Here is a 21,824-nt window from a genome sequence, read left to right as displayed (position 1 = left end):
GACAGTGAAAATATTGAAATCTGTTCTCAATAAATGTTCATACACAATCACTTTTGAACAGCTGATACTTTTGAATTTGCAAGGATGAGGAACAGAATACAGAATACTGAGACGCCTGGATAGAGTGAATGTGGAGAAGATGTTTCTACCATGAGGAGAGACTGTGACCAGAAAGCACAGCCTCAGACTAAGGGGATGATGTTTTAGAATGGAGATGTGGAGGAATTTCTTCAACCAGAGGGTGATGAATCTACGTAACTTATTGTCACATAAAGCTACAGAGGCTAAGTCATTGAATCTTTTTAAGTCAGAGGTAGCTAGTTTCTGGAATAGTAAGGTGATCAAGAGCTATGAGGAGAAGACAGAAACAGCCTAATTCTGCTTCTATATGTTATGGCCTTATGTACAGAAGCAGGAACCTGGACTAATATCAATTTCATCAGCAGTGTTTCTGTGGAAATTTGATAGCCAAATACAATCAAAGAACTTATTAGCTCTATGACACAGCATCATTGACAATAATGTTTCTGTATGTTCCTAAAAGAAACCCTAAGAAATACAGATTGAAATTTTTAATCAGATGTCACAATTTTTATTGATACATTTCTTCCAGTAAAGTGCCAACTGGCTCAGACTGCGCTGACCATAAAACCAGAAATAAACAACCTTTCCTTTGATTAAAAGATGCCTACTGTGTCAACTCAACATCTAGAGGGTTAGCATTTGTACTGAGTAATACTTTACCAAAAGAGTCTTCTGAGATTGACTTTGTTTCCCCACTGGGCAAAGTTAAAGCAACAGCCATTGCCGTATTCTCCAAGAGATTCAAGATGGTTGCTGCTACATTTAACTGTTGACTGGTCGTCATGTTCTGTAGCTGTGAATTCATACGGAAGACACTATTTGTAAAGTTTGCGATGGCCTAAGGATAGAAAAACAAATGGCTTCTTGAACTTGTGGATCTGTTTTCTTTGCCTCTTTATATTCATTTACTCTCATTCCTTCACTCTCTGGGCTACCTCCTTCTCTTCCCTCCTCACATTTTTTTTTGTTTTCTTACCTCCTTTTCCTACACTTCTGTCACTGTGATTGTCTTGGAATCTTCCTTTCCTCACCCTTTTTCCTGTTTCTGCCCTCTACTACCTCCACCTGTGATGCCAATTATCTGCCTCAATAAATGAGATTAATGCCCCTCTCTCTTACTACTTGGTGAAAGATATCACACTCGCAGTGAACTGCATTTCACAAAAATAAACTTTGAAATGAAGGAAATAGCCAAAACAGGAGTTTTCACAGAATCACAGACAGTGCCAAAGAAGGACATTCAGCCATTGTGCCTGCAGTGCTTCTGTTCCCTACTGCCAACCTCCTGCCTTGTCCGCATTGGAAATTACCAGCATTTGTTATCTTGTAACTGAGTGGTCTCCTTTCCAGAATACAGCTCAGTATCAATCCCACTGCTGTGGGTCTGCAATCACATGTAGCCCTTACTGTTTTACCATTGGCACACATCACCGTGGGCGGCACGGTGGCACAGTGGTTAGCACTGCTGCCTCACAGCGCCAGAGACCTGGGTTCATTTCCCGCCTCAGGCGACTGACTGTGTGGAGTTTGCACGTTCTCCCCGTGTCTGCGTGGGTTTCCTCCGGGTGCTCCGGTTTCCTCCCACAATCCAAAGATGTGCAGGTAAGGTGAATTGGCCATGCTAAATTGCCCGTAGTGTTAGGTAAGGGGTAAATGTCGGGGTATGGGTAGGTTGTGCTTTGGCGGGTCGGTGTGGACTTGTTGGGCCGAAGGGCCTGTTTCCACACTGTAATGTAATCTAATCTAAACTCAGATCCTGCCCAATCTACAGTCCGTGTTTGAACACTCTTACCTTTACAAATGGTCATCTTTACATCAGCTTCACACATTGGTTTGTCTACTATTGCAGAGATATAGTATGGGCTCTTACAAGCTACACAATGATAGGACACTATCAGATAAGAACGTCCTATTGGATATCAAATCTACATTCACGTTGGATGATCCAATCTCTCTTCAGAATGGGGAATTCATGAAGGGGCCATCAGCCAAACATAAAACATAGGCTTCTTACCTCAAAGCATATAGACCATTTGAAATGGCCTCAGTTCAAAGGCAATTGAGGAAAAGCAACAAATGCAGATCTTGTCAACAATGCCCAGCCTCCATGAAAGAAGTAACAATAATGCATAGGAAAGCAAATTGAAGATGATGCAAAGAGTCTGCAAAGAGATACAGATAGGTCAAGGCAATTGGCAAAGAATTGGCAGATGGAGGCTAATGTGGTAAATACGAGGTTGTCCACTTTGGCAGAAAGAATAAAAATTCAGAACATCATTTAAATGGAGAAACATCGCAGGGAGCTGCTGTACAGAGTTATCTGTGTCTGCTTGTACATGAGTCATAAGATGTTACTGTAATGGAATCGTGAGCAGCAGGTGGCTTTGTTGTGGGAGGGAGCTGAGCAGGGGAGATCAAGCACTTCTGCCAGGGCCTCCTGCTGCAGGCGATAGTATATGGAGTAGTCGAACAGACCCTCTCTGGAAAAAGCAGTCTCTTTGAGGGAAGGATGATATGTGAGGAGGGCAGTCATAGAGTCACAGAGATGTCCAGTAGAGATACAGACCATTTAGTCCAATGCATCCATGCTGACCAGATATCCTGAATAAATCTAGTCCCACTTGCTACCATTTGGTCCATATCCCTCTTAACCATTCCTATTCAATATAGCCATCCAGATGCCTTTTATATGTTGTAGTTGTACCACCTCCACCACTTCCTCCGGCAGTTCATGCCGTATAAGCCTCTGCATGAAAAAGTTGTCGCTTAGGTCCCTTTTAAATCTTTCCCCTCTCGCCATAATGCTATACCCTCTCATTTTGGACTCCCCTATCCTGGGGAGAAGACCTTGACTATTCACCCTCTCCATGCCTCTCATGATTTTGTAAACCTCTGGAAGGTCATCCTTTAGCCTCCAGTAAAATAGCCCCAGTCTATTCAGCCTCTCTCAACTCAACATAAACCACAGGCTTCATTCCATGTAAATATTCCTTCATTTAACCTTAATTTACCTTCACTTTCGTTATAACTTAATGCCAATGGAAAAAAGAATTAATGTTTCATGAACTTTGGACCTTCTGTGTACTCAAATCTCATGCTATATTAGCAAGAAGATTCAGCAAGCAATTAACAAGGTAAATAGAGTGTTCACCTTAACATCAAAGGGGATGAAGGATAACAGTTGAAAAGTCTTGCTACAGTAGTATGGCTACTTGTGCGACATCATCTGAGCACTGTTTAAATTAAAATATTATGAAAGGGATATACTTGCATCAGAAGTGGTTCGAAGAATGTTCACTCAGTTGATTCCTGGGAGTAAGTGGTTGCCACATTTGGGCTGAGCCTCAATAAAGTTTAGAAAAATGAGAGGGATCTTATTGTAACATATTACATTCTGAGGGGCTTGACACGATAGACGCTGAGAATAGTTTCCCTTGGGGGGAATCTGGAACTAAGGAGCACAGTTCCAGTATAAGGGGGACTTTTTCCGTCAAAAAGATATTAATCTTTAGGACTTTGTTTCACAGAGAACAATGGAGGTTGAGCCATTGAACATCCTGACAGCTGAGTTTGATTTTTGATCGACAGGAAAGTTTTGGGAAGTGATGTTTGGCTAAAATCAAGTCATTCCTATTCTTACTGGATGGTGGAAGAGATCCAATGGGACTGAATGGCTCTCTCCTGTTTCTACATTTTTATGATCTAATGGAAATGATGAAGAAAGGTGGAATAGCTGATGTATATGGTATTCCAGAGCCAGGGGCCCTGAGAAAGTGATGATCGAGCATTAAACTTGGAAATCCATAAAAGGTTAGAATTTGAGGAACACAAACACCTTGGAGGGTTGGGACAATGGAGGCTGCAGAGATAGGGAATTCCTCTAACTCCTGCTCTAGCATTTCCTCTAAAATAAAGATTATATCATTATGTGGGAATGTACAGAGTCTATCATCAAATGACATTAGGGAAAAAAGACCTCTTTGTAAGGAAGTCTGCAAAATCTCAAGTGAACCCAGGCACCTTTGCTTGATAGGTCAAGCAAATAATTCAGCCCTGGTTCCTACAGGCTGAAACTGAAATCATGTGAATCCTAGTACAAAGATAGAGCTGGAGTTTTAACCCATGTTATCCATACTTTAGTACACATCTAAATCCGATGTATCAGATTGACTTGCTAAATTTGAATTTATTTGATTTTTGATTGTCGCATATACCTAGGTACAGTGAAAAGTTTTGTTTTACATGCAGTACAGGCAGATCATACCGTAACAATGTGCATAGGATAGTAGAGCAGAGCGAAGAATATTATGTTACAGCTGCAGAGAAGATGTACATGGAACGAGACGAACATTAAAGTTAAAATTTAAGAGCTCCATTCAGAAGTCTAAAAGCAGCAGAGAAGAAGCTAGTTTTGAATCTATTTGTCCATGTATGCAAGCTTTTATATTATACATCTGTCAGAAGAGGATAGAAGAGAGTATAATCAGGATGGGAAGAGTCTTTGATTATATTGGCTGCTTTCCTCAGGCAGCAGGAAGTATAGGTGCAGTCAATGGATGGGAGGCTGGTTTTTGTCCTTTGTGTTAATTGTTCAGCAATGGTGTTTAATTATGTAGGACAAAGCAAGGACTGCAAATGCTGGAGAGTCAGAGTGAAACAAAAATAGAAAGGGAGGCGGGGGGAGTTGGGGGGATGGCATTTTTGATAAGGGATAGCATTACAGCTGTGCTGAGGGAGGATATTCCTGGAAATACATCAAGGGAAGTTATTTGGGTGGAACCGAGAAATAAGAAAGGGATGATACCCTTATTAGGATTGTATTATAGACCCCCTAATAGTCAGAGGGAAATTGAGAAACAAACTTGTAAGGAGATCTCAGCTATCTGTAAGAATAATAGGGTGGTTATGGTAGGGGATTTTAACTTTCCAAACATAGACTGGGACTGCCATAGTATTAAGGGTTTAGATGGAGAGGAATTTGTCAAGTGTGTATAAGAAATTTTCTGATTCAGGATGTGGATGTACCTACTAGAAAAGGTGCAACACTTGACCTGCTCTTGGGAAATAAGGCAGGGCAGGTGACTGAGGTGTCAGTGGGGGGAGCACTTTGGGGCCAGCAACCATAATTCTATTAGATTTAAAATAATGATGGAACAGGATAGACCAGACCTAAAAGTTGAAGTTTTAAATTGGAGAAAGGCCAATTTTGACGGTATGAGGCAAGAACTTTCAAAAGTTGATTGGGGGCAGATGTTCGCCGGTAAAGGGACGGCTAGAAAATGGGAAGCCTTCAGAAATGAGATAACGAGAATCCAGAAAAAGTATATTCCTGTTAGTGTGAAAGGAAAGGCTGGTAGGTATAGGGAATGCTGGATGACTAAAGAAATTGAGGGTTTGGTTAAGAAAAAGGAAGCATATGTCAGGTATAGACAGGAAAGATCGAGTGAGTATAAAGGAAGTAGGAGTATACTTAAGAGGGAAATCAGGAGGGCAAAAAGGGGACATGAGATAGCTTTGGCAAATAGAATTAAGGAGAATCCAAAGAGTTTTACAAAAATATTAAGGACAAAAGAGTAACTGGGGGGAAAATAGGGCCTCTCAAAGATCAGCAAAGTGGCCTTTGTGTGGAGCCGCAGAAAATGGGGGAGATACTAAATGAATATTTTGCATCAGTATTTACTGTGGAAAAGGATATGGAAGATATAGACTGTACGGAAATAGATGGTGACATCTTGCAAAATGTCCATATTACAGAGGAGGAAGTGCTAGATGCCTTGAAATACATAAAAGTAGATAAATCCCCAGGACCTGATCAGGTGTACCCTAGAACTCTGAGGGAAGCTAGAGAAGTGATTGCTGGGCTTCTTGCTGAGATATTTGTATCATCGCTAGTCACAGGTGAGGTTCTGGAAGACTGGAGGTTGGCAAACGTGGTGCCACTGTTTAAGACGGGTGGAAAGGACAAGTCAGGGAACTATAAACTGGTGAGCCTGACGTCGGTGGTGGGCATGTTGTTGGAAGGAATCCTGAGGGACAGGATGTACATGTATTTAGAAAGGCAAGGACTGATTTGGGATAGTCAACATGGCTTTGTGCGTGGGAAATCATGTCTCACAAACTTGATTGAGTTTTTTGAGGAAGTAACAAAGAAGATTGATGAGGGCAGAGTGGTAGATGTGATCTATATGGACTTCAGTAAGGCATTCGACAAGGTTCCCCATGGGAGACTGATTAGCAAGGTTAGGTCTCACGGAATACAGGGAGAACTGGCCATTTGGATACAGAACTGGCTCAAAGGTAGAAGACAGAGGGTGGTGGAGGAAGGTTGTTTTTCAGACTGGAGGCCTGTGACCAGTGGAGTGCCACAAGGAGCAGTGCTGGGTCCTCTACTTTTTGTCATTTACATAAATGATTTGGATGTGAGCATAAGAGATATAGTTAGTAAGTTTGCAGATGACACCAAAATTGGGGGTGTAGTGGACAGCAAAGAGGGTTACCTCAGTTTACAACAGGATCTTGATGAGCTGGGCCAATGGGCTGAGAAGTGGCAGATGGAGTTTAATTCAGATAAATGCAAGGTGCTGCATTTTGGGAAAGCAAATCTTAACAGGACTTATACCCTTAATGGTAAGGTCCTAGTGAATGTTGCTGAACAAAGAGACCTTGGAGTGCAGGTTCATAGCTCCTTGAAAGTGGAGTCGCAGGTAGATAGGATAGTAAAGAAGGCATTTGGTATGCTTTCCTTAATTGGTCAGAGTATTGAGTACAGGAGTTGGGAGGTAATGTTGCGGCTGTACAGGACATTGGTTAGGCCACTGTTGGAATATTGCGTGCAATTCTGGTCTCCTTCCTATCTGAAAGATGTTGTGAAACTTGAAAGGGTTCAGAAAAGATTTACAAGGATGTTGCCAGTGTTGGAGGATTTGAGCTATAGGGAGAGGCTGAACAGGCTGGGGCTGTTTTCCCTGGAGCATCGGAGGCTGAGGGGTGACCTTATAGAGGTTTACAAAATTATGAGGGGCATGGATAGGGTAAATAGACAAAGTCTTTTCCCTGGGATCGGGGAGTCCAGAACTAGAGGGCATAGGTTTAGGGTGAGAGGGGAAAGATATAAAAGAGACCTTTTCACACAGAGGGTGGTACGTGTATGGAATGAGCCAGAGGAAGTGGTGGAGGCTGGTACAATTGCAACATTTAAGAGGCATTTGGATGGGTATCTGAATAGGAAGGGTTTGGAGGGATATGGACTGGGTGCTGGCAGGTGGGACTAGATTGGGTTGTGATATCTGGTCGGCGTGGACAGGTTGTACCGAAGGGTCTGTTTCCATGCTGTACATCTCTATGACTCTAAAAAGAGTGGCGCTGGAAAAGCACATTAAGTCAGGCAGCATCCGAGGAGCAGGAGAGTCGAAGTTTTGGGCATAAGCCTTTCGTCAAGAATGTGGAGGGGGACCTGGCACCTTCCTTGTTGCCGCACGAGGTGCAAAACCTGCGCCCACACCTCCCCTCTCACCTCCGTCCAAGGCTCCAAATGATTTTTCACATCTGGCAGAGATTTTCCTGTACATCCACCCACCTCATCCACTGCATCTGTTGCTCTCAATGTGGCCTCCTCTACATCAGGGAGACAGGACACCAACTCGCGGAAGGTTTCAGGGAACATGTCTGGAACACACGCACCAAACAATCCCACTGCCCTATGGCCGATCACATCAACATCCCCTTCCCAACATCCACTCCACCAAGGACATGTAAGTCCTGGACCTCCTCCACCGCCAAATCAAAGCTATCTGCCAAATAGAGGAAGAATGCCTCATCTTCCGCCTTGGGACCCTTCAACCACACGGCATCAACAATGATTTCACTAGTTTCCAAATCTCCCCTCCTCCCACCTCATCCCAGATCCAACCCTGCCTTCTTGACCCATCCTACCTGTTCATTTTCCTTCCTGCCTATCTGCTCCATCCTCCCCACCGATCCATCACTCCCCTCCTGCGTCCACTTATCACTTTCCCATCTACCTTCCCCCCAGCCTCACCCTTTCTCCTCCACATTTCTGATGAAGGGCTTAGGTCCAAAGCGTTGACTTTCCTGTTCCTTGGATGCTGCCTGACCTGCTGTGCTTTTCCAGCACCACACTTTGACTCTGTTTGATTATGTGCTAATGGACGATATTAATTAGGATCTCAATTGAGTCCATACAAAGAGGCTTTCAAGGACTGTGTTGTGATGCAATGGTAGTGGATCATTCCTCTGAATTGAGACAGCTGGTTTCAAGTCTCACCTGCTCCAGAGGTGTATAATAACATTGCTGAACAGACTGATTAGAAAATAGGTCAATTAGAAAACATTAAACATTAAAAAAAATTAAAGAGATATTAACTGAAACTATAAATGATTGAGTTTGAAGGTATATGCTTGTACTGTTTCACCCTTTAAACAAAGGTAGGTTTAATTAAGATTGGCTCCAGCATCATTCTTCATGACTGGCCTTGTAGAGTAACTCACTCTGCACCAGAACCATAGCAGTTTTGGAGCAAATAAAAACACTGGGTCTATAACTCCTTACCTGGATATCGTCTGTGATGCTGAAATTCTGACAGACTTTATCAAGTAATCGGCGAGCTGATTCTCTTATGAAGCAAGACTCATCACCCACAGAGTTTGGCTGGACAGTGGAACAAGACAATAGTTAAAAAGCACCCCTTCTCATTGAAAACCACTGGATAAGTCAAGCTACAAAATCCACCAAAGCAACAGTCCCAACAGCAAAACCCTGGAGAATTAATTTCATATTGTCTGGAATTATTTGTGTTGCTAGTGGTGACACGGGATTGTACCAGATAGTGATGTCTGATTCTAACTCCCTGGAGTTCATAGCATTAGTGTTGGGGCACCTTGTTGGAATGGGATGTGTGAGCAAGTACCTTCTGAAGGTACTTATAACATATCGCACCCTTGATTCCCTTCAGACATTTGAAAATGCTGGACAACATATTCTTAAATAATTTAAATGTTCATGGGAAACGGGTAGCACTGATTAGGCCAGCATTTATTATTCATTCTCCATACCTAATTGCCCTCTGGAAGGTGAGGGTGAATTTCATTCTTGAATTCTTGCTGTCCATCTTGTGTAGAGGGTACTTGGAGTGCTGTTCATAAGGCAGGGGTGCAGGTTGTTCCAGTATTTGGTCTCAGTCACAGCAAGGGAACAGCAATATAATTTCACGTCAGGATGTGTGTTATCTACAGTTTGGTGATGTTCCCAGGCATCAGCAGCCCCTGCCCTAGAGGTGACAATTTTCTGAGGTGCTGCTATAGGAGCCTTGACGGGTTGCTGCAGTAAATCTTGTTAATATATACTGTACTCACACTGTGTCACCGGTAGAGGGAGAGAATGTGGAAGGTGGTGGATAGGGAGCCAATCAAACAGGCTACTCTCTCCTGAATGTTATCCAGCTTCTGCTGTGCTGTTGGAGCGACATTCACCCAGGCAACTAAAGTGTATTTCACTTCATACCTGGACTTGTGTTTTATGGATAGTGTACAGGATTTGGAGACTCAGAGGATGAGTTACTCACTGCAGGGTTGACCTGCTTTGCAGCCACTGTACTTCTTTAGCTGGTTCAATTCAATTCCTGGTCAATGGTAACCCCCAGGGCATTGATAGTGGGGGATTCAGTGATGGTAATGCCATTGATCGTCATGTTCAGACTTTCTCTTGTCAGTGATAGTCATTGCCTGCCACTTGTGTGGCATGAGTACACCTTCCCACTTATCAATCCAAGTCTGAATATTGTTCGGGTTTTGCTGCATATGGACACAGCCAGGTTCAGTATCTCAGGAGTGATGAATGGTGCTGGACATTGTATGAACATCCTCACTTCTGATGGAGGGATGTTTGCCGATGAAGCTGAAGATGGTTGGGTTAGGATACAACCCTGAGAGCCCCTGCAGAGATGACTTTGAGCTGGGTTGACTGACCTCCAACAACCACAACCATTTTCCCTTGTGCCAGCTGAGACTCCAACCACCAGAGAGTTTTCCCTGATTCCGACTGATTCCAGTTTTGATGGAGTTCCTTGATGCCACACTTAGTCAAATGTGGGCTTTAAAGACAGCCACTCTCATCTTACTTCTGGAGTTAGCTGTTTTGTCCATGATATTGACTTTGTCACAGTTGTAACGTAAGATAAGATATGGGCAGCACAGTGGCACAGTGGTCAGCACTGCTGCCTCATAGCACCAGAGACCCGGGTTCCATTCCCGCCTCAGGCGACTGACTGTGTGGAGTTTGCACATTCTCCCCGTGTCTGCGTGGGTTTCCTCCGGGTGCTCTGGTTTCCTCCCACAGTCCAAAAATGTGCAGGTTAGGTGAATTGGCTATGCTAAATTGCCCCTAGTTTTAGGTGAAGGGGTTAAATGTAGGGGAATGGGTCCGGGTGGGTTGCTCTTCAGCGGGTCAGTGTGGACTTGTTGGGCCAAAGGGCCTGTTTCCACTTATGTAAATAAGTGACATTCAATTTTCACACAGGAAGTTCCCATAAACAGCAATGCTAAGCAATTAGATAACGATAAACTGTTTAATGTTTCATATTGAGGATTAAATCTTGATTTGACATCACTAGAAGCTCCCCTGGTGCTTTCTCCACAGGAGTGCCACTGTGATCTTGGTTCTCCCCAAGGAGACACATAGGATCTGGCTTTAACATCTCATTTGAAAGCCAAGCCTGTGGTCAAGAAAACATGAACCAGTCTAGGGACAGAGTGGCTTCCCAAGACCCTGTCTAACTAATGAGGTGGGGGATCAGGTTGCGGGAGGCAAATCTAAAGATGATGAATTTTCACTTGTTGAGGTGTCATTATCAGAGCAGGAGAGAAGCTTCCAAATGAGGTCTCTTTTGGCAAGGTCTAGGGTGATACATTTAAACATTCTGATGTGACATATCAATGAGGTGCTAGTTTGCTTGGAAAGTAACTGCTGATTTTTGAAACATTATTTTCTTTTGTTCAACTTTTAAAATCTGCAATCATTACCTGTGACTGTTATAGTCATCTTGAGTCACTTCAAGTCTGCACTCATGTTCAATCAAAAATCGTGGGTACAAAGAAATGGATCTCATTAAGCATAAGGATTTTTTCAGTAGGTCAGTTTGGGGATGGAAAAATATGGGTCACATACCTGTTCAAGGGTTTGTGAATGCTTCCCACCACATTGTGCGAGGATGGAATTGTTTGGCTTTTTTGGGTTGGGACAGTTGAGAGGTTGCACTGTAAAAATTAAAGTAGTTAAGAAATCTTTCAACATTAGTACCCAGTTCAAAACTCTGCCATCTTTCTACTATGGATTTCTGATGTCCACCTTACTGGGCAGATGGAGCCCAGTTTTGACATCTCACAAGACAGACCCTTCGGTTCAACCAGTCCTTGCTGAACATCATCCCAAACTAAACTATTCCCTCCTGGCTGCACCTGGCCCATTTCCCTCCAAACCTTTCCTATTCATGTACTTATCTAAGTGTCTTTCAAATGTTGTAATTGTTCCTCAGAAAGTTCATTCCACACGTGAACTACCCTCTGTGTAAAAGATTTGGCCCTCATCATTTTTAAACCTCTCATCATAAAAATATGCCCCCACATCTTAAAATCCCCATCCTAGGGAAAAGATACCTACTATTAACACTATTTATAACTGTCATGATTTTATAACTGCAATAAAGTCACCTCTCAACTTCCTACACTCCAGTGAAAAAAGGCCCAGCCTTTCTTGATAATTCAAAACCTTCCATACACAGTAATATTCTGGTAAATCTTTTCTGAACCCTCTCTAGCTTAATAATATCCTTCTTATGACTTTACCAATGTTCTGTCCAACCTCAACATGATGTCCCAACTCCGATGCCCAAAGCTTCTTTAACCACATTGTCTATTTGTGACATAAACTGGGGTGGAGGAGGGTGCTAACAATTTAGATTACATTCTCAAATCCTGGCATGGCATTTCACACCAGCGTCCTTCTGACCCAGAGTGGTAATAACTGAGCCAAACTGACATACACAATATCAACAAGCCTTCTCAGAGATTAGTCCAAATTATAGGTTAACAAAGATCAGTTTTTAGGAATCCATTAAGCTTTATAATTCTGTCAAAGAGCACCTGCGGGAAGACCCTGTAAAGAATATTTGCTTAATGAGATGTGACTTGTGATTCTTGGCAACCAGCAACTGAAGATGAATTTAATTTATTTACAGCTCCACAAGCTTTTAGATATCCCAAAACTCCCACCATTGCCCTTTCTGACCCACTCTTCTCCAGGACTGATCTCACAGTCATTGCCAGTTGCACAGAATTCCTCAGGAAAGGCCCCAAAGGTGGGGCCTTAGGTTCAATTTCCTAGGTCTCAGGCAACTATAGTCTATGAGGAAGCTACCTGTGCATCAGGTGTCTCGGCCTAGTAGTGGACTCAAACTAATTTCTACCCCCATATGTGTCGCCTGACACCCCCCACAAGCCCTCAGTGTCAATAATCATTTTCATGCAGCTCTCTGTGTCAATCATTGCCTTCACCTGTACAGGTCCCTTGTGTTTGTTCTGGCACTGGCTGAAATCCTGCCCGACAGATACAGCGGTAACTCCCCAAGGAGTTATGACAGGTTGTGTTCTTGCCACACACATCTTCATTCTCACACTCGTCCACATCTGCAGTGAAGAGGAAAAGATGTCACAGTAACTGCTCACGAACTGGACTGAACAGACTTGAACTACACAGTCTCTCACTTGAGCCAACACTTGGTAACTTGTTATTAATAATTTACGTTACAATTTGCAGCACAAAAACACACCATTCGGTCCATTAGAAAGATGATAGTCTTGATGCTCCACTTAAGAGCCTGCTCCAACGCCTTCTCACCCTATCAACATAGCTTTCTATTCCTTTCTCCCTCATGTACTCTTTTATCTCATGCATCGATGCTCAATTACTCCATGCTGTAGCAAGTTCCACATTTTAACAAGTCTTTAGCTAACACAGTTTCTCCTCAATTCTTCTGTCTGATTTGACTTGGACGTTAGTCTCAAATTCCTTTGGAGGCCTGGACCTGAAGAACTGACAACATTATCACAAACAAGAGGTTAATGCTCATGTTTAATCACTCATTAGATTATTCTCCTTACCTTTACAAACTGTTGCAATGCCAGAGCTCCCAGGAATGGGGGTAAACCCTGTACCACAGTAGCAGTCATAGTTCCCAGTTAAGTTGCGACATAATGCAGATGGATCACACAGTGAAGATGTACAATGATTGATATCTGTGTAAACAGTGATGTTTGTTAATGGCTGGATCACTATTTAAAACCTCACATATAGAAGCAAATGGAGGCCACTCAGCCCCTCAAGCCTGCTCCACCATTCAATAGCTGACTGGACTGTGGCCTTCAGCTCACCTTCTCTTCTGTTCTTCATAACCCTCAACTCTTTTATTGATCGAAAATCCACCTCATAGAAATATAGAGAACAGAAGCAGGAGTAGGCCATTCAGCCCTTTGAATATGTTACATCATGCAATGATCATGGCTGATTATCCTACGTGCCTTGGAGAGCTATCCAGCCATTAAGAAAATTATGGGGGACATCATGCAGGGACTTCTGAACAAGCCTTTGACTTTTGTGTGCAATTTTGGTCTCCTTATTTGAAGACAGATGTTCAGACCATGGAGGCAGTGTAGAGCTGATTTCTAGATTGGTGGGACTAATGTATGAGAAGAAGTTGGATTAATTAAGATTATATTGGCTGGAGTTCAGAAGAATGAAGAGGGTACCTCATTGCTACATATGAAATTCAAACAGGACAAGTCAGGGTAGATGAAGGACGGATGTCCCTGATGGTGGGACAGTCCAGAATCAGAAGCCATTATTTAAGGATATGGGGTAAACCATATAGGACTAATATGAGGAGAAATCTTTTCATTCAGGGAATGGTGAGTCTATGGAATTTTCTACCACAGAAAATGACTAAAGCCAAAACATTGTATGATTCCAAAAAGGAGCTGGACATAAAAGTTGGGGCTAAAGAGACCAGGATATGGAGGAAAAACAGGAATTAGGCACTGAGTTGGAAGATCGTCCATGTTCTTAACAGTGAAACAGGTTTGAAGGGCCAAATAGTCTACTGCCACTCCTGTTCTCTGGTTTTGATGACTAGACAGAGGCCTGATGACAACCATGACAAGGTTACTTTCTTTCAGTCTGTGCTGAACAGCAAGGCCAGACAGAGGTAATATGAGCAAAATAATGTGGATACTGGCAATTTGATTAAAAAAAAATCAGGAAATATTGGAAAAACTCTGCCAGTACAGAGAAAATAAATTAACATTTCAAGACCGATATGACACTTCCACAGAAGTAGTATGAGCCCAATGTGTGGGACTGAAAGGTAAAGCACAAAAAGCCAAGGTAGTGTAAGACAGGGACACTGTGGACATGGTTAGATTCCCTACAGTGTGGAAATAGGCCCTTTGACCCAACCAGTCCACACCGACCCTCCGAAGAGTCACCCGCCCAGACCCATTTCCCTCTGACTAATGCACCTAACACTATGGGCAATTTAGCATGGTCAATTTACCTGACCTGCACACCTTTGGACTGTGGGAGGAAACCCACGCAGACACAGGGAGAATGTGCAAACTCCACACAGTCACCTGAGGCTGGAATCGAACCTGGGACCTGCTGTGAGCTCGGTAAGGCTCACAATGAATGTGCACTATGACAGTGAGCAAACAGCCTGGTGCAGTCCATGGTGTGTGTCCCTGAACATCCTTGAGTGTCCTTACTGCAGCATTACAATGATCTGTGCTGGAGCAGTGTTCAAATGCAGAAGTGGATCAGAGATGTTCAAAAGAGTCCTTTGAGGCACAGTGGCTTAGTGGTTAGTACTGCTGCTACACTGCGCCAGGGACCCATGTTCGATTCCAGCCTTGGGCGAATGTCTGTGAGAAGTTTGCACATTCTCCCTATGTCTGCCTGGGTTTCCACTGGGTGCTCCAGTTTCCTCCCACAGTCCAAAGGATGTGCAGGTTAGGTGGATTGGCTGTGCTAAATTGCCCATAGTGATCAGGGATGCCTAGGTTAGGTGTATAGTCAGGGGCAAATATAGGAAAGGAGAACCGGTCTGGTTGGGTTACTCTTTGGAGGATCAGTATGGACTTGTTGGTTGGTAGGGTCTGTCTCCACACTGTAGGCATTCTGCATAAAAAAAAGAAGTTGCCACATGTTGGATGTCAATGTACATGGAAGTGAGGTACATTTGGTGACTAAGGTATTGGTGCCTAGTGTCTGAGGTAGAATTCCTTCACAGTAAGTGAACTGTAGTCAGCAGGGTCCTGTTTTAACTTCTATATCGAGTATTCCTGACATCAAGCTTGTTTGGTATGCTTGGGAAGACGTGGAGGCTGAGTATTGATGAGGTGAGTAACACTGTTAACAAGGTGCTTAACAAGCTATAATCCCCCTTCATTAGCAACCCACTCTGCCTGACTGGGAAACTCACCTCACAGCTTGCGCCCCACTTTGAGAGTGCCTTGCTGGCCACCTGGCTTGAATTTGCTACGCAACTCACCACAACCCTTCTCACCCTGATCTTTATAAAGTTTCTCCCCACCTTTTCTTCTTCCAATAGGTTTAGGACCACCCAATCCTCATGAGATAATTGTAATCACACAGCAGCAAACCTCTCCGTTAATTAAATTAAGCACCCAGAAAGGCTCACCTTGCCTTGTTATCTGTTAAAATATGAGTGACAGTGAACTCCCAAATTCCATAATTTAAAAAAAGCAAGTTATTCTTTAACTCTAAAAAAGCGAACATTAAACAACAGCTAATCACAATTCTAAGCCCCCCTTTCTCCCAACTGCTTATTAACTGCCTCCAACTCTATAACAATATATTTTTCCAATAAAACACTTATTAAAATTACACCAACTTAATTTCAAAACTGTACAGCAGCTGTTGTCAGCGATGTCTGTCTTCTTCTGTCTGAAGATCTCCCTGGGTCTGAAGATCTCCCTGGGTCGTATTCATTCTTTTTACTGTGAAAATGCTTCGTATGAAAAGGTACCTTTGATAGAGAATGTTTCAATGTCTTGGGTTTCTCTCTCTGGCAGTTGCTCTGTCTGATTTTCAAAATGCCTGCCTTATTTATATCCCCAATATTGGATTGTCTCATTCGTTTGATGTTGGCAAAACAATAAATTCAAACTCAATTGGATTTTTGTATCCTGGGGCATAATTCAAACCAAGTGGCTAAATTTGAATTGTTGCAAAACAGCAACCAACTCAGGTATCTATTTCACAACCAAATGTTACATATTTTTAATTTTCCGGTACACTTTGAGACTGCTCTCGTAAGCTCTCAGTGCAGAACATCATTCACTCTCTCTTAAAGGTACAGTACATACCTTCAACTTCATAACATAATGCCTTCAACCCAGGACTAAGCCTTACGAATGCTCTTCCAATTCCGAATATATCTGTCCTCAATAACCTGCAGGCAGAACAGTAGATGCACTCTCTCTAAGGCCCTGTATATCTGTTGTTGGCCTCCTTATTTTTATATTCTAGTCCACTTATGATAAAGGCCACTTTTGTTCAAATAAAAATGCAAAACAATGGCTTTTACAGATGGGCCACCATTGTTCACGGTGATGATGTTCATAGGTATGGGGAATGGATTTGGGGAATGTGTGAGGCAAAGGTGTCAGGAATGCGTGTGAGGCAAGGGTGTTATGCATGCATATAGCACATAAGCATAGGGCATGGGTGTGGGGCATAGGTGTGGGGAATGGATGTGACACATGCGGGCAGAGGTATTTAATACCCCTGATTGCTGCAAGATACAGATACTGCAGCCTCTTTGCATGGCTGACAGGGTCAGAAACTGACAGGGAAAGACCTGGCCATTGTCTTCAATCACACATCAGTCTCCTGATCTTGCTTAACACTTACCCACACGGTTATGACTCTTCCGAACAGAGGAACTCCCAGAACAAGACCAAGCTGGGCACGGGCCCCACATGAAGCAGACCACTGGGAGAAAAAGAAATGAGGCATTTTAGAATTTTGTTCTCCGGTTGCCTCTCTTCCTGCCCTGAAAAAATTTACTCATTCACCAATCCTTCACCTATCCCCATGCGCAGGCCCATCAACCTTTCAACCAGCAGGGATTGGGGATGGAACTGGGTTTAGTTGGAAACATGACTGACGTCCCACTACATTGCCTGAGTTTGATACATATGCATAGGCCCAGATTGGGCACAGATGGATTGCCCCTTCCCCTGAAAGCCACTGTGAAACTAATTGGTTTTGTACAACAACCTGGAAACTTCAATGTGGACATATTACCTGAAGCTAAATGGCAAATTAAGAGACATAATGAGGTCAGTATCACAATTTACAAGACGCTATCAAGTAAACCTGGCTGATGAAATCCAATTGGCCTTGATTTTAATCCACCCTACCCATTGGGCAGGGAAGAGTCAGGTGAGCAGCTAATACCTTAAATATCGACCTCCATACCATTGTGTTGCTAGATGATGTAATAGTAACAATGGCAATTCAGGGTGTGTACAAGGCTCCCACTAATAGCGAGCAGGGACTTGTTTAAGACACAGTCGCAATGTAATGACATCAATGGCTCTGTGGTGCAGCATTGATGTAAAAGTACTTGGTGACCATCTGATCTGTTCCCTGAGGGGTCAGGTTTTAAACTATATTAAATGACCGAATGGAGGTGGATTTGCAAAATTCGAGGTATCTGACTCGTTCTCTGACTCCTCCCTGTGTCGGAGATTAAACTCCTATTGTATTTAATCACGTTATCTGCATGCATCTTCTATTTTAAACAACGTGATGAGAATTTCTACTTCTACTGCAGCCAGTGAATTCCTGATCTCCATCAACCTGTGGTTGCTAAGATTTACCTGTCAACTTCACTGTAATTGGATTGTCTTATGAGCAAAGATTAAACAGGCTGGGACTCTACTCACTGGAGTTTAGAAGAATGAGGTGATCTCATTGAAACATGAGGGGTCTTAACAGAGTAAATGCTGACAGGATGTTTCCCCTCATGGGGAAGGGTCTGGACCAGAGGGCAGATTCTCACCACTATGGGGCACCAATTTAAGACTGAGATGAGGAGTAATTTCTTCTCTTAGAGCATTGTAAGTCTTTGGAACTCCTTGCAGAGTCCTTATAAGGTTAGTCGCTACATCCATATCAGACCATAGGGTTGCTCTCTCATCAGACAGTGACGACTGGTAGTGGTTTAACCCGAGGGTCACTGCACCTCAGGTGAGGAGAGAGGTTGAGAAGGAAAAGTCCTTCATGCAAACCTCATCTGGTACGGAAAAGGAACCTACGTTGCTGGCTTCACTCGGCAGCATAAATCAGCGTTCTAACCAACTGAGCTAACCGACCTCCCCAGAGCTGTACATGGTACTTGAGCTGAGCTTAATCAGAGTTTTATCCTTTTGACCCAATCGATAATGTCTCTTGAAAGTTATCTTCAGTGAACTTACTAGGAAACTAAGATATTGCCAATAAGTTGTGGTCTGTTTATTTCCGTCTACATTACTGTAGACAGAAATCAGCAACATTTCTCAGAATGGAGAAGACAAGTTAGTTCTGCAAATGCTTACATTTCCTGCCTCACTGTTTAAAATCTTAAAGCTGTATTTTAAAGAACAATGGAGGAGTTGTCTCTGCTCATGACAAATAATCGATCCAGAGTTTTGTCCCTGTGGCAAATACAGGTAATCATGGATTACACAGGATTCAAGAAGGAGAGTATTGTGAGGAAAAACAACAAGAGTAAGAGGTCAGACATTGGTCTGTTTTCAACAGAGAAAGGAGAACGGGATAGGAGAGAGGCGCAGGGGAAGGGGCGAGAAGAGGTGGGAGTTAGAGCAAAGGAGGAAAGTGGATGTAATGGGAAGGGAGGAGAGGAGACGGGAGAGCACGAGTGAAGAGGGGGGAGATGAAGAGCCAGTAGAACTGGAGTGAGAACATAGAACATTACAGTGCAGTACAGGCCTTTACGCCCTCGATGTTGCTGTGAAACCAATATGAAGCCCATCTAATCTACACCATTCTCATCCGTATGCTTGTCCAATCACCATTTAAATGCCCATAAGGTTGGCAAGTCTACATCTGTTGCAGGCAGGGCGTTCCATGCTCTTACTGCTCTGAGTAAAGAAACTACCTATCTATCACCCTGCAATTAGTAATCTAATCTAATCTAATCAATTTGAAGCTATGCCCCCTTGTGCTAGCCATCACCATTTTAGGAAAAATGCTCTCACTGTCCACCCCATCTAACCCCTGATTATCTTATATGTCTCAATTAAGTCACCTTTCAACCTTCTTCTCTCTGACAAAAACAGCCTCAAGTCCCTCAGCCTTTCCTCGTAAGACCTTCCCTCCATACCAGACAACATCCTAGTAAATCTCCTCTGAACCCCCTTCCAAAGCTTCCACATCCTTCCTATAATGCAGTGACCAGAACTGTGCACAGTACTCCAAGTGCGGCCACACCAGAGTTTTGTACAGCTGCAGCACATCCTCATGGTTCCAAAACTCAATTCCTTTACTAATAAAAGCTAACTCACCACCTGCCTTCTTAACAGCCCTATCAACTTGGGTGGCAACTTTGAGGGATCTAAGCAGACAAAGAGATCTCTCTACTTATTTATACTACAAAGAATCTTACCATTTGCCGAGTACTTTGTATTCATGTTACTCATTCCAAAGTGAATCACCTCACACTTTTCTGCATTAAACTCCACTTGCCACCTCTCAGCCCAGCTCTGCATCTTATCTATGCCCCTCTGTAATCTACAACATCCTTCCACACTAGCCACAACTGTACCAACCTTAGTGTCGTCCACTAACCCATCCTTCTATGCCCTCATCCAGGTCATTTATAAAAATGACAAACAGCAGTGGACCCAAAACAGATCCTTGTGGTATACCACTAGTAACTGAACTCCAGGATGAACATTTCTACATCAACCACAATCCTCTGTCTTCTTTCAGATAGCCAATGTTTGATCCAAACTACTAAATTGCCCTCAATCCCATGCCTCCATATTTTATGCAGTAGCCTACCATGGGGAACCTTATCAAACGCCTTACTGAAATCCATATACACCACATCAATGGCTTTACCCTCATTCACCTGTTTGGTCACATTCTCAAGCAACGTGATAAGGTTTGTGAGGCACGACCTACCCTTCACAAAACCATGTTGACTATCCCTAATCAACCTATTCCTATCGAGATGATTATAAATCCTATCTCTTATAACCTTTTCCAACATTTAATCCACAACCGAAGTAAAGCTCACTGGTCTGTAATTACCAGTGCTGTCAGGAGAGGACAGGAGAGAAAGAGGGTGAATGCAAAGTCAAGATAATGAGGACAGAGAAGTTACGATTGGGAAGAGATGTTTGAGGGGAAGAGAAGAAGGGTTCGTAAAGTTTGAGCAGGAGGGAAGGGGAGGAGGAGGAGGGAAAAGGAGATGTGTGTAGGGATAAAAAGAATGCAAGATAGAGCATAGGACGGCAATCAGAAAAATACTTTTTAAAAACTTTTTTACCCAGAAACAGCAAACCACAGCTGATTTTCATGTCAACAGTACTGTTTTCCTTAAATGCTGTAATTGCTGCACTACGTTTGTACCCAATATGAGCAGAAATGTTCTCTGCATTATTTTTTCATTTGTGATGATCTAATCAGCACGGGCAGGAAATTAAATAATTTCCTGGTGTCCTTAACAACATGCCGTAGGGCTCTGCGATAATCCTCTTCACTGTGCACTACATCATCTAGTTTGGTGTCATCTGCAAACTTATAACCTTATCTTTTAATTTCACCTCCAAGCCATTTATATAAACGATGTAAAGCTGTGGATCTAGCACCAATTCTTGTGGCAAACCACTGGTCACAGGCCTACAGTTTGAAAAGCAGCCCTCTGTGTTTCCTAACTTCAAGCCAATTTTGTATCCAATTGGCAAAATCTCCCTGGATGCCATGTGATCAAGCCTTTCTGACCAGTCCCCCCGTGTCAAACCTTGTTGAATGCTTTGCTGAAGCATTCTGCCCGACATGGGGGGGCTGGGGTGGGAGGATGCTGTCTACCCTCCTTTTGCCAAATATTGTCCCCTTCTTCACACTGCTCTACATTGAATGTGAACTTTGCTAAAGTAGAAGTACCATGCCAAAATGATGCAGGGGCAGAGGGCTTAAATATTAGCTCATCAATGTTGATTCCTTTATCTGGGTGTCTGCTTCCCAAGGATTGGACATTGCCTACCACGGCTACATCGAGCTCTCCCTATCTATCCTCAATCACACCCTCAGGTTTCTGGTATGTTGTGACCAAATCGAATCTCCTAGGGAAATAGGGACGTTGAGACTAGCCGTGGTGCTGGGTTCAAACATATTGACAGATCGTCCTTGAAGATTATTTATGTTGATGGCAGCACATTATAAAGTTGACAGACAGAGCACAAGGGTCATTGATCTTACTCCACATGTTCATGATGTGTTAGCCTGTCTGGGACCCTAGAACTGCTTACCTCACAGGGAACCAAGCTCTTCAACTCCAACAGGTTGACATCAGACTTTGGTAGAGTGTCACATCTGACATGGTGTACTTTGTGTAATTCTGGAATTCACTCACGACTAT

The 21,824-nt window shown here is 43.1% G+C and overlaps 1 protein-coding gene across 1 annotated transcript in view; it reads right to left on the bottom strand.

Moving 5' to 3' along the window:
* LOC122552192 (adhesion G protein-coupled receptor E3-like) overlaps positions 1-19,869 on the bottom strand; it is a 52,585-nt gene extending 32,716 nt beyond the window's left edge. The window contains exons 1-7 of the mRNA XM_043694788.2: positions 19,845-19,869; positions 17,084-17,164; positions 13,258-13,392; positions 12,652-12,783; positions 11,267-11,355; positions 8,654-8,752; positions 745-922 (exon numbers count right to left, since the gene is read on the bottom strand). Of these exons, the coding sequence (XP_043550723.2) occupies positions 745-922; positions 8,654-8,752; positions 11,267-11,355; positions 12,652-12,783; positions 13,258-13,392; positions 17,084-17,164; positions 19,845-19,869 (739 nt within the window). The remainder of the gene's footprint in view (positions 1-744; positions 923-8,653; positions 8,753-11,266; positions 11,356-12,651; positions 12,784-13,257; positions 13,393-17,083; positions 17,165-19,844) is intronic.
* Positions 19,870-21,824: the final 1,955 nt, after the last annotated feature.

This window comes from Chiloscyllium plagiosum, unplaced genomic scaffold (assembly GCF_037043375.1).
Source record: "Chiloscyllium plagiosum isolate Xiang-an unplaced genomic scaffold, Cpla_swu_hap1 HiC_scaffold_45, whole genome shotgun sequence".
In the NCBI taxonomy this organism is placed as follows: domain Eukaryota; kingdom Metazoa; phylum Chordata; class Chondrichthyes; order Orectolobiformes; family Hemiscylliidae; genus Chiloscyllium; species Chiloscyllium plagiosum.
This window is presented reverse-complemented; position numbering and strand designations above follow the sequence as displayed.